The 11,293-nt window shown below is 37.2% G+C and overlaps 1 protein-coding gene across 8 annotated transcripts in view; it reads left to right on the plus strand.

Annotated features, from left to right (window-relative positions):
* Window positions 1–4,824, plus strand: part of DCUN1D4 (defective in cullin neddylation 1 domain containing 4) — a 40,919-nt gene extending 36,095 nt beyond the window's left edge. For 7 of the 8 annotated variants that reach the window (XM_050895828.1, XM_050895830.1, XM_050895829.1 and 4 more), the window contains 3 exons: window positions 1,207–1,311; window positions 1,759–1,861; window positions 1,970–4,824. In XM_050895828.1, coding sequence (XP_050751785.1) covers window positions 1,207–1,311; window positions 1,759–1,861; window positions 1,970–2,025 — 264 coding nt within the window. In that variant the 3' untranslated portion in view covers window positions 2,026–4,824. The remainder of the gene's footprint in view (window positions 1–1,206; window positions 1,312–1,758; window positions 1,862–1,969) is intronic. The other variant, XM_050895832.1, reaches the window with a different exon arrangement.
* The last annotated feature ends 6,469 nt before the right edge of the window (window positions 4,825–11,293 follow it).

The raw sequence follows: 11,293 nt of genomic DNA on the forward strand, positions 1-11,293 counted from the left end.
CCTTCCTACATGATAGAAGACAATTCAGTTATATTTTGAGCTTGTTTTTTTGCTAAAGATGTGTGTTCTGTAATACATACAACTGCACTTGTACAGGTGAGGCATAGGGCTCAATTCCCTCTGTCTTGGGTAGCTGTCTTGCACTGTTCTGTTAGGCACTCCCCAAATCCTGGATGTCTCTGTATCCCTGGTTTTTCTTAATTTAGACTTTGCAGTCTGCAATCATGAGTACCTATAGAGGGATCAAGGTCTACAGTAGCTAATATGGAATTTTGGGTTTTTGTGACTTCATTAATTTCTGAATTTGTAGCTTACTGCTATAACCAAGGCATAAAAGGGTGGGGGTTTATGTCCCATCTCTCACCGAAATTTGTTTAATTTTAAGACAACAAATGTAGATGAATAAACTACTTAAAATAACAAAATGGAATCTTACATATACACACGTTACTTTTGAGATGTGCAGAAGTTGTCTTGTCAAATATATTAACTTTCCCTCTGATTAGATGTAATGAATCTGCTGGATACAGATGCTGCTGCTTTTTCTTAGCAGAAACTAAAAATCACCCCCTAAGCCTTAATATACTACTGCTACGTTGAACTAAAACTGGGACAGTTCTGAGAGGGGTCTCCATGTACTAGTATATTATGTTCCTTCTGCTCATTTGATAATTAATTTAATCTGAATTTCATGTAATCAGTAGAATAACAGAACAAAGAACCTCCTTGTCTCACTCTTGCATAGTCAGTGTTACTTGATAGCTGCTTAACTATCTACTGACAGTTCATGCAGTTGTAATAATACCACAGGGAATATGTGCAGCGATACTATTTTAGGATATGTATGGCTATGCACAGGCATACATGCAAACGTGGGTATGGGTCTAATGGCCATTGCTTTCTAGAAAGGTCTGAAGTCAAACAGGAGTGTATGCCTCATCTGAAATAGTGGTGACAGTTTTTTGGGAAAGTCTATAGAAAGCAGCATCTCTGTATAGCAAGCCATTAGCTATGAGGAAGGAAATTTTACTAGGAAGTTGTGTTTTATTAGAAACCACTGTTAGATACTGCTATTTATTAGTTATTTGTTAATTTATTTTATGTATGGTTGCGCTGTAGTACAGACAGTGGGAGAAGTGAAAAATCCTGAAATCATGCTCTTTTTTTTTTTTTTTTCCCCTTTTTGACCTTTTCGTTTTTATGCAGGAAAAGGACCAGCGCAGCCTAGATATCAATACTGCCAAGTGTATGTTGGGCCTCCTTTTAGGAAAAACATGGTCCCTTTTTCCAGTATTTCACCAGTTTCTAGAGGTATGAAGTTTGAAACAGAATTACGTTTTTTTGATCTGTCTTCTCTGATACTTTAACCAGAGGGAGAATGAACAGCTAGGAATTTTTGTAGAATATACTGACTCCCAAAGCAGCAGTTCTAACTGGTTATCTTTCCTTTCTTTCTTTTCCCCAAATCCCTATGCTGTTAAGGTTTATTTAATGCAGGACAAAGTATAGAATGTCTTTGATTTGCTTTTGGATGTTGATTTTATTGCTGTATGTTTGTCCACTAAAAGATGTCTTAATCAGAAACATGGATTATTCAACACTAGTTTGACTACTTAGTGGTTTCTTTAATCCTGTGTAGTTTTAGATGGCATACAGATTAAAATAATTCATCACAAGGTTTACATTTTCTGTAAGAAAATCTGGATTTGAGGCAGTGGAAAATACATTTTAGTAACTTCTGTTTCTTGCCTTAAGCAGCAATCAAAATATAAAGTTATCAATAAGGACCAATGGTGTAACGTTCTTGAATTCAGCAGAACAATTAACCTTGACCTCAGTAACTATGATGAAGATGGAGCCTGTAAGTACTACCATATGTTGGTGTTCTAAAATAATTTATTTATCTGAGCTTAATCATTCAGTGTCCATTTACAAAATTTTGTAAAATAGTTATTTGATCTCTCTACAGGGCCAGTGTTGTTGGATGAGTTTGTGGAATGGTATAAAGGAAAACAGATGACATAGGAGTTTAACTATGCACAGCCACTCAAGAGTCACTGTTACCACAGTTATGTCAACCATTAGCCATAAACTGCTATTTGTATCAAAGTGCATGCTGCTTTTCTTGCACTGCATCCCTTTTGCAGGGAACTTTTGATGTTTGCTATTTAACAAGCTAGCTATGCTTGCTGTGTAGCATTGTTCTCTTTGAAGGCTGCTTTGCATTTTGTATTTACACTACAAATTGGTGAACTTGCCAGCGTCTTCACTGTGATTATGTGTATATTGCTGTCTAAATTTTGTATATGTGTATAAAAAAAAAGCTTCTCCTAGGGATTATTTCTGCAGAAATGTATTGTAAAAATAATTTTGTGGCATATTTCTAGTCATCACTTACATGTTTGAAACTTTAGTTATTTTGTTTTTCTTTTGGTCTCAAATGTAGCATTTCAGAAAATGAAATGAACAGACTGCTTGGACATAGTTATGTGAAGAACTATTGTCAATTTTAATGTTACTATTTGAGATGCCAGTTTCTGAGGGGAGAAGACATGCTGTGACTTTCTTCACCGGAGTTCGCCAAACCTGACCTGTTGCTTAATAGAAATGAAACATTGGTGTCTTAAAAAGAAAATATATATATACATATAAAAAAACACTGTAATAGTTGTACATGCCACAGATGATTTCCATTTGAAGAAAAAAGTACTGACTTTTTAATGTTAAAACTGCAGTAGTCATTACAGGTACAAATGAACAAATTAAAGTACCTTTTAAAAATGGGTTTTAGACTTTCATAAATTGCCTTTGGCATACTCCTTTTAATTTTTGGTGTACCAAGAGTGTTTGGTCTATGTTGCGATCTAGTGAAATTGAAAGTTCTAGCTAAAATGAGTGGGTTTGGGGAATAAAGTCTGCTCACCCCTAGCACATATGTAATACAGATTTAGGGGGTTGGGTGGTTTTTTTTTTTTGGTAACGTTAGCCTTTCCCAGGGTCTCTAACTTTGTGTTTCTAAGTAATTAAAAATATGATATCGAATAGTCAAAACATTACTTTTTCTTTCATGCTGGGGATTGGAATTTCCTAGCAGAATGTCCATTGCAGGCAATGGGCATCTTAAACACCAGCATTAAATGACAGTACTTTTTAGTAGGGACCACTGCCTATTTCACTCATTTCTTATCTGTATAGGACAGTTCTAGTGATTATTTTGGGGAAAATGAGTGAATGGAATGATGTTTAAGTTCTGTAATTTTGTCACGTTGTCTTTACCTTACGCTTCTTTATTAAGTAATGTTAGTGTTGATTTTTATAAATAGGTCCTTGAAGTATCCGGTGCTATTAAACTTTGATCCCTAAGGATTTATTAAAATGTTCCATATTGAGTCACGGAGCATTTAGCAAAAAAGGGGCCGTGGATGTTTTGGAATGAAGAATAACATTACTTCTTTGTAGAAATATTTTACAAGGTATTGGCAGTTTTGCTATTTCTCTAGAATGCAATCCAGGGGAAGGTGGGGAAAGTGTTTTAGGTTGAATGTGAAATTTTCAGCTGTATTGAAGGTCCTATTCTGCCATCACTGAGGTCAGTGAAAGTCATTAATTTGACTACTTTCAGGATTAAGCCTAGTTTAGCAAAAGCACATTAGTTTGCTGCCCTGGACCAGGAAGTTGTAATTGTGGTGCTACAGGTGGTCAGTTGTGTTCAATCTCTTTGTTGGTTTTTGTTTGTCAAACTCAGCTGCCAAAGACAAAAATTGTTTGTGTGTGTTTGTGTATATTTGTATATACATAAATATACAATATGTATGCATATACAAAACCTAGAATTTCATGATGCTAAGGAGAAAATACTACCTTTCCCTGCGAAATAGTCATGTTCAGATTTCCATGACACTAAATAGCGCTCTTTAAAGTTAATAGTGGTAAAACATACATAGTCATTGCTTTCTCATGTACTAATACGCGTAACCTTAATTCCATGTTTGATGCCAGTTTGCACAAGAAATTAATTCAGTGGAGTGCGGTATTTAATGTTTACAATAAGCCTCTTACTAAAACACACACGTTTTATTAAGACTTCTGATGTAAATGTGTATATTACCATAGTATAACCGTAAGGAAATATCAGTGGAGCTGCTGGTTTAGTTCTTAAAAGAATGAACTTAGAAGCAATATAACTTCTAACATTAGGCTAATTGTGGTTGCTAAGATTTTAAGTGAAATACTGTTGTTGTTCTTAAACGTTAAGCTAGTTACTGACTCTAGAAAACTGTTTAGCACAAATTGGCATGAATCCTGCAACAAATAAAAGGTTTGCATAAAAGGTTTTGTATGTCACAAATAATTTGGCTTCCAATAATGGAAGCAAGAGCCAAAGACACTTTTAATCTATTACTGTTATAGGTATAACTTTCATATAGCAGGGTCAACAGAAATCTGTTCAGCTCAACCAGGTGCTCTTTTTCCAAGTTTTGCTAACGTTTAGCAGAATACAAAATTTAATTAAAAGCAAAGAAAACAGAGGAAAAGAAACCTCAGAAAGTACGCGGTATGAATAAACAAACTCTTTGTGTTTTCTTTGGGTAAAAGTAATGGGGAGTGATGGAAAGGAAGAATGTGTTTGGAAATGAATCTCATAGATGCTGCAAATTTTTTGTCTTCTGCTTGCAAGCAGGATGAATCTGTAGTCTTCAGCTGGTTTATAAACATGCATCTTCATAAAATAAACCACAAATTCAATTACAGCTAGTAGACAGCTCTACTGACATTTATAGAGAACAAATGGACTAAAATGGACCTGTATGGCTTGATAAGCTTCCCTGTGCTATCCATCCTTCTGTTTTTGCTATATATGCTGAAAAGCAGAGGATCCTAACATTGCCAGCTCTTGTATTTTGGAGAAATTCCCTCTCATTTTTAAATAATTGTGGAAACTTAACTAAGCTACTCAGTTTACCTTGTATTTAGTACAAGTTTGGTGTTTGCTTTTTTGTTTGTTATACCATCATACAGTTGATGTAGGGTGTTTTTTTTTTTCCTTTTGAAAAGTAATGTACAAAATATGCTGACTTCTTGGACAAGACACTGAGAGGTCATTGTGGCAGAAGTGTCACAGGTCTTATGCTAGTCTTTCTGGTGTACTGTTACTGTCCTTATAGCAGAAACTTGATGATCTATGTGCAATTCATGCTTGGTATTTGGGAGATGTAAAGTGGAAAGCCAGCTAGTGAAAGGCAAAAAGCATCCAGAGACTATAGTAGTGGACACTCTAAGTTGATAGATGACAAACATTTGGAGCTCTTTGGACTCAATGATCTTAAAGGTCTTTTCCAACCTAAATGATTCTATGAATATTAGTAACCAAAACATTCCTCAAATCAAATTTCATTCTACAGCAAAATAATATTAAGTATTTCAAATATTAATATAATTCTGTGTTACTGTTGTTTTTCCACTTTTTATCTTTTTCAAGGAAAGCAAGCTGAAGAGGATGGAATTTACTGGAATCTTTATGTAGTTGAGTTTTCAGTTAAAAACTGTTTAAGGTTGTCTTTAAGCTACAATAAATATTTGGGTTACCTTTGTGTAGCCTTTTCTAACATTTGTAGAGGACTGGAGGCTTCTCCCATTTTACCACAAATACATGCATTTTATTTCATCACAAATATGCTCACACAATCAAAATTAGTTATAGCTCATTGCTGCTTGGTTAATGTTCCCAAGTTACTTTTTTGGAGGAAAAGAAATGGACTTCAGTTGTTAAGGTTTTCCCAGATTTCTGTTGACCCTTGGTCACAAGTCTAACAAATTGTTTAATACTCTTGGAATTCATATAGACAGCTTTAAAGGTTAGCTTGTGCCCTGGTTTTAATTATAACTGCTAAAATACCTCTTTCTAGGCCTTATATTTTGTCCTTTCATATTGCTGTAAAAGTGTATAGAATCCATCCACCAACAAAATAGTTTGTTGTAATTGAGACCAAAACTTAGCTTGATTTTTTTGTTGTTGTTGTTTGTTTTCATTTTTTAAATATTTCCCCCCCATGTGTGTGCGTGTGTACATGTGTTGTCACAAAATAGTACCTACTGACACTGCTGTTGCAGGAACAGCAGTTAACCTGTAACTGTGAATGCTTTATGTCTTGGTTATTTGGATATTACATAAATAAGGTGTGCTAAACTCCTGTGACTCATGACCTGACGAAAATACTGTTATGCCACCTAACATGAGTTCAGCCGTTTGATTTTTAGGTCTTTTGCTGGTGTTGATGTAAAATGGCATCCCACAAATAAACAGTATTTGTGTTGGTTTCAGCAACTGACTTCAGATTTTTCTGTGGTTCATACTTCAGAAATTCTCATATCTGAACATGCATCACATCAGCTGGCAACCTTTATCATTTAGTAGCAGAGAACTTGCTTGTACAATCTTGCCATCCTTATTTCTAATAGTAACGCAGATCAGTATTTAAAACTGTTGGAAAAAGGGATGTTTCAAATGGAGTGTGTGGGTGTAAAACAGTATTGTAATAGAAAAGTTTTCAACAAAAAGAGTCAATTTGAGCAGGAATGTCTCTTAAGACAAAATTTTACAAGAAGCACGATCATTACCTGCTCATCTTGACACAGGCTTTCAGCCCATGTAGTCCTCATAGAAAAGCTGTTGATGTATGGACAGGATGAGCAAACAGTGAGGTAGACTGAAAACTGGCTGAATGGCAGGGCCCAGAGCGTGGTGGTCAGCAGTGCGAAGTCTAGTTGGAGGCCAGTAACTAGCGCTGTACACCAGGGACAATGCTGGATCCAGTCCTGTTCAACATCTTCATTAATGACCTGGATGTTGGGGCAGAGGGCCCCTCAGCAAGTTTGCTGATGACACCAAACTAGGAGGAGTGGCTGTCACACCAGAGGGTCATGCTGCCATCCAGAGGGACCTCAACAGGCTGGAGAAATGGGCTGACAGGAGCCTCATGAACTTCAGCCAGGAGAAGTTGCAGAGTCCTGCGCCTGGGAAGGAACAACCCCATGCACCAGTATATGCTGGGGGCCAGCCAGCTGGAGAGCCGCTTGGCAGAAAAGGGACTGGGGTTCCTGGTGGACACCAAGTTGAAGATGAGCCGGCAACGTGCCCTTGCCACAAAGAAGGCTAACGGTACCCTGGTCTGTGTTAGACAAAGTATTGACAGCAGGTCAAGGGAGATGATCCTTCCCCTCTGCTCAGCACTGGTGAGGCCATACTTGGAGTACTGTATCTTCTTCTGGGTTTCCCAGTATCAGAGACACCCTGACATACTGGAGAGAGTCCAGCAAAGGACCACGAAGATGATGAAGGGACTGGAGCTTCTCTCCTATGAGGAAAGGCTGAGAGAGCTGGGACTGTTTAGCCTGGAGAAGAGAAGGTGCTGGGCGGGATCTTACTAATGTATCTAAATATCTGAAGGGAGAGTGTAAAGAAGATAGAGCCAGACTCTTTTCAGCAGTGCCCAGTGATGGGACCAGAGGCAGTGGGCACAAACTGAAACACAGGAGGTTCCCTCTGAACATCAGGAAACCCTTTTTGACTGTGAGGGTGACTGAGCACTGGCACAGGTTGCCCAGGGAGGTTGTGGAGTCTCCATCCTTGGAGATATTCAAAAGCTGTCTGGACACGGCCCTGGGCACCTAGCTCTAGGTGGCCCTGCTTGAGCCAGATGGCCTCCAGAGGTGCCTTCCAACCTCAGCCAGTCTGTGATTTCTAAAAGCATATGCTAAAGAAAATTCTCTAAGTTACTCAAATGTAATGCTGGAAGAGAAGACCAGTCTAGTAGTATTTAAATGTGGTGATATTTTGATCTGAGGGTCTGTTCATGACCTTAAACACTTGTATTTTTCTTACTTTTTAGAAGAGTTTTTCAATTATTTGACTTGTAATGAGCTATTGTGTTGATCTTTTTAAAGCAAAAGTGATAGTATCTAAGCAGAGCAGTAGAAAAGCTGCTGGCAATAAGACATGAAAATTGCAGCCTAAATGTCCATATTACAGTCACAAATTTAGTTTTTAAAGGAGCCATTAGTTAATCTTACTACTTTGTATTGCTTGCAGAGTTACAAATCTGTTTTTGAATAGGAAACAGGCTTAAAAGCTGGCAAGGAGAATAAAGAACACGTGTAAGAGATTTCACAATAATTTTTTTTTTTAGTATTTTGCACTATTTGAGCTACCAGTCCTAAGGCTCTTGACTTAAAACATTATTTAAATTTGAATGTATTTACATTACAATTAGAATATTGTAATGTAGAGCCCATTCTAGAGAAGCAGTTCTTCATTACGTTCATGTTGGTGATGAAGGCTGGGATTGCCTTCACCAGTTCTCAGAATGTACCCTGCTGCTTGTATTTATCAGAGGGGAGGAGTCACAGTCTTCTGTACTGTGAAAACTTTAATAGTGCTATCCAAATAGTTTCTTATGTTAATTATATGTGGGTTAAATATGAATGTCTTGTCTTTATATTCAAAGGTTATTTTCCAGCCCAGTTATCAGCGTACTCTGGAAAGATTGAAATGCTTTGTACCTACAGCAAGCAACTGGATAATTATCAAAGTATCATAAATATGTGTTTGAAAATGAGAGCTTTTTTTCATTCTGGTTACTGTATCTGAAGTTCTCGATCTACTCTTAAGACTTTAGTATTTTTTCCTGTACTGATTCACTGTATGAGGGATACTATGTCCTGTCAACCCCGGAGCTTGGCACGCCGTTGCCCTGTGAGAAGGGTGTGCCCAGACTATTACCAACATCCTCTTGGCTGCCTCCTCGTGCTTCATTTATGAATTCATTCAGCATATGCTCAGCCACCTTTTTTTATTGAGCCTATTCTGTGACTTGGTCTGTTTACCCACTATCAACTGTGATAGTAACGTAAGTCTTACCTGAACATGAGTTTTGCTACCTGAAGTTACTGATGAAGCTAAAGAAGTTTCAGTATCCCTAGTGCAGTTGCCGTTATGCCTCTCTGCAACTGTAATTTCTGTGCAGGGAGGAAAAAAAAAAAAGGTGGTGTCTGTATAATGTACACTTATACTCCTATAACTGCAACTGTTTTTGTACTAGTATAGGTATTCTAGAAAATGCTCAGTGACCAAACCAGGTAAACTAGTGAAGTTTTCAGTGTGAACAAGATATAGTGGATTGATACCAGCTGAAATGTAAAGAAAAATGAGTGGATAAAATCTCAGAGGGAGTCAGTGAGTGGGGGACTGTGTAGCTATTATATACAGAATGGCATGGAGAAATTGGACGGATGGAGAGGAGCAGAGTATGAAGGGTACTGCTTGGAAGCCACAGAAAATATAAAAGGCTTTGTATTAACTTTAAGAGCAATTGCTAAGGAAGTGAGGAACTAATATGAAGGAGAAGCAGCTGAGTGGGTTTGAATGAACAAGTGATAAGTGTCTGGAGTGATCAGTAGCAAAGGAAATGTGCAAGATTAGGCAGAAATCTCAAGGTAAGTTTGAGACAGAACATCAATATACTGACAGTAGAATGAAATACTTTGTCACATGTTAAAAATCCCTTGATGAAGAAGCAAATTTATTTTCTTTGAGAACTGCAGATAACCTTTTTCTGTAACTTTATGGCATAAAGGGAGGCTTAGAAAACTTGGAGCTTCTCAGAAGTAGTGGACTGTCTGCGTCGCCACTGCAGCATTCCCATGGTCGGAAAAAAGATGAGAAAATAATTTTCCAATGTATGTTTTGAAAGCCTGCTGAACTGTAGCAGAAGCAAATGACAAAACTTTGCTATGTATGAGACATCAATAGAGCTACTCAAATACTTCCCCCCCCCCCCCCCCCGATCCATGAAATTGGCTTGCTTATGTAGTTAGATTTCTTAACTTGTTAGCAGCTGGTACAGGCAAAAGGTGACATCAACTCAGTGTTTGAAGACTCATACATACCGTAAAGAGCAAGTCTGCACTTTATGTATTCCACTTTTAAAGTTGCTTTGGCCACAAGTAACTTCTGTGTATAATGAGCTTTACTGAAAGCTGGTTATGGGTGCTAAGAAAAGCGCTGGCGGTGAGGAAATACTGTTCTGTTTTCTGCTCCTAGTGGCTATGTAGCTGTTCCTATGAGGAATCCCGCTCAAGCTGCCCAGTTCTTTACTTTTAGACAGCCTCTAAAAATACAGTTGGTTTTTATGTCACACACTGTTCTCTGAGAACAGCAACCTTAAATTCAATAGAAGCCAAAGTGTTACATGAGTATTGAGACTATGTGGGGATTAGGAAAGAAAAATTGCAGTAGAACAGGGTACAACATTTACAGTCATATAATCACGGAATGAGTTGTATTGGGAAACATACTTTATTTTAGAGTTAGTGTATTTTTAACATTTGTAGGAATGCTGTGATTTTTGCAGATTTGACTGTTTTGTCATTTATTTCTTGGCTACTTAGACTGTATGAACAATTCTGGATGGTTAAATGTGTAAAACTTTTTCCTGTGTTTGAAAAACAGAAAACAAAATCAGACCCGTAAACTCATTAATAATTTGATGACAAATTATCAATTTCTTCAGAAGGTGATTTCATCCTTGGTTCTTGAGTGGACTCCTACCAAAGGAATGAAGCCAGTACCTGCTTTTAAAAAAACTTCTTAGTTATCAGTTTAGATATCACTGAGTACCGGAGCAAAAAGAACAGAAATCTTCCAAGAACTAATTGGAAAGCAAGATCTGTGTGAATGACAGCAGATTCATTGCTTGTAATTGAATTACAGATGTTGTTGAGTGCAGTTATTTGCAAATACTGTGGTGACCTAAATCAAATCCATGCAACACCTACCTGAAACTGCCATATAATCTGTTCTGAATTATGTTAGAGACTTTGAGAAAATCAGCCATAAAAAAAACCCAAAACAAACCAATAGGAGATCTAAGCGTAGGTGACTTGGCTCAGTAAATATATAACTCATAATTGTGATGCTAGATGTGTAAATTATTTAAAAGGAACTCAAAGCACTAAAGAAAATATTTTTCGAAACATCATATAATATCAGTACTGGTCTCCTTCAGTTGCTTTTACTTGCCTCTTAAGTTTTTTGCGATACTTTTTTTTTTAGTTCCAAGTACATGAAGCTAACAAAAATTGTTAGCTTCTGTCAGCATCTCTTTGTTCTTTCCTAGCTTTCTCTTTAAAGATAGTTTCAAAGATATACTGTGCCATTGGACTTGCTCCTCATCTGATGGAACTGAAATGTGTTCCTTCTGTTTGGAGTTTTTAGTGACTTAATTGTGTCTTCATA

The sequence above is a fragment of the Gymnogyps californianus genome, chromosome 4, assembly GCF_018139145.2.
Source record: "Gymnogyps californianus isolate 813 chromosome 4, ASM1813914v2, whole genome shotgun sequence".
NCBI classification, from domain to species: domain Eukaryota; kingdom Metazoa; phylum Chordata; class Aves; order Accipitriformes; family Cathartidae; genus Gymnogyps; species Gymnogyps californianus.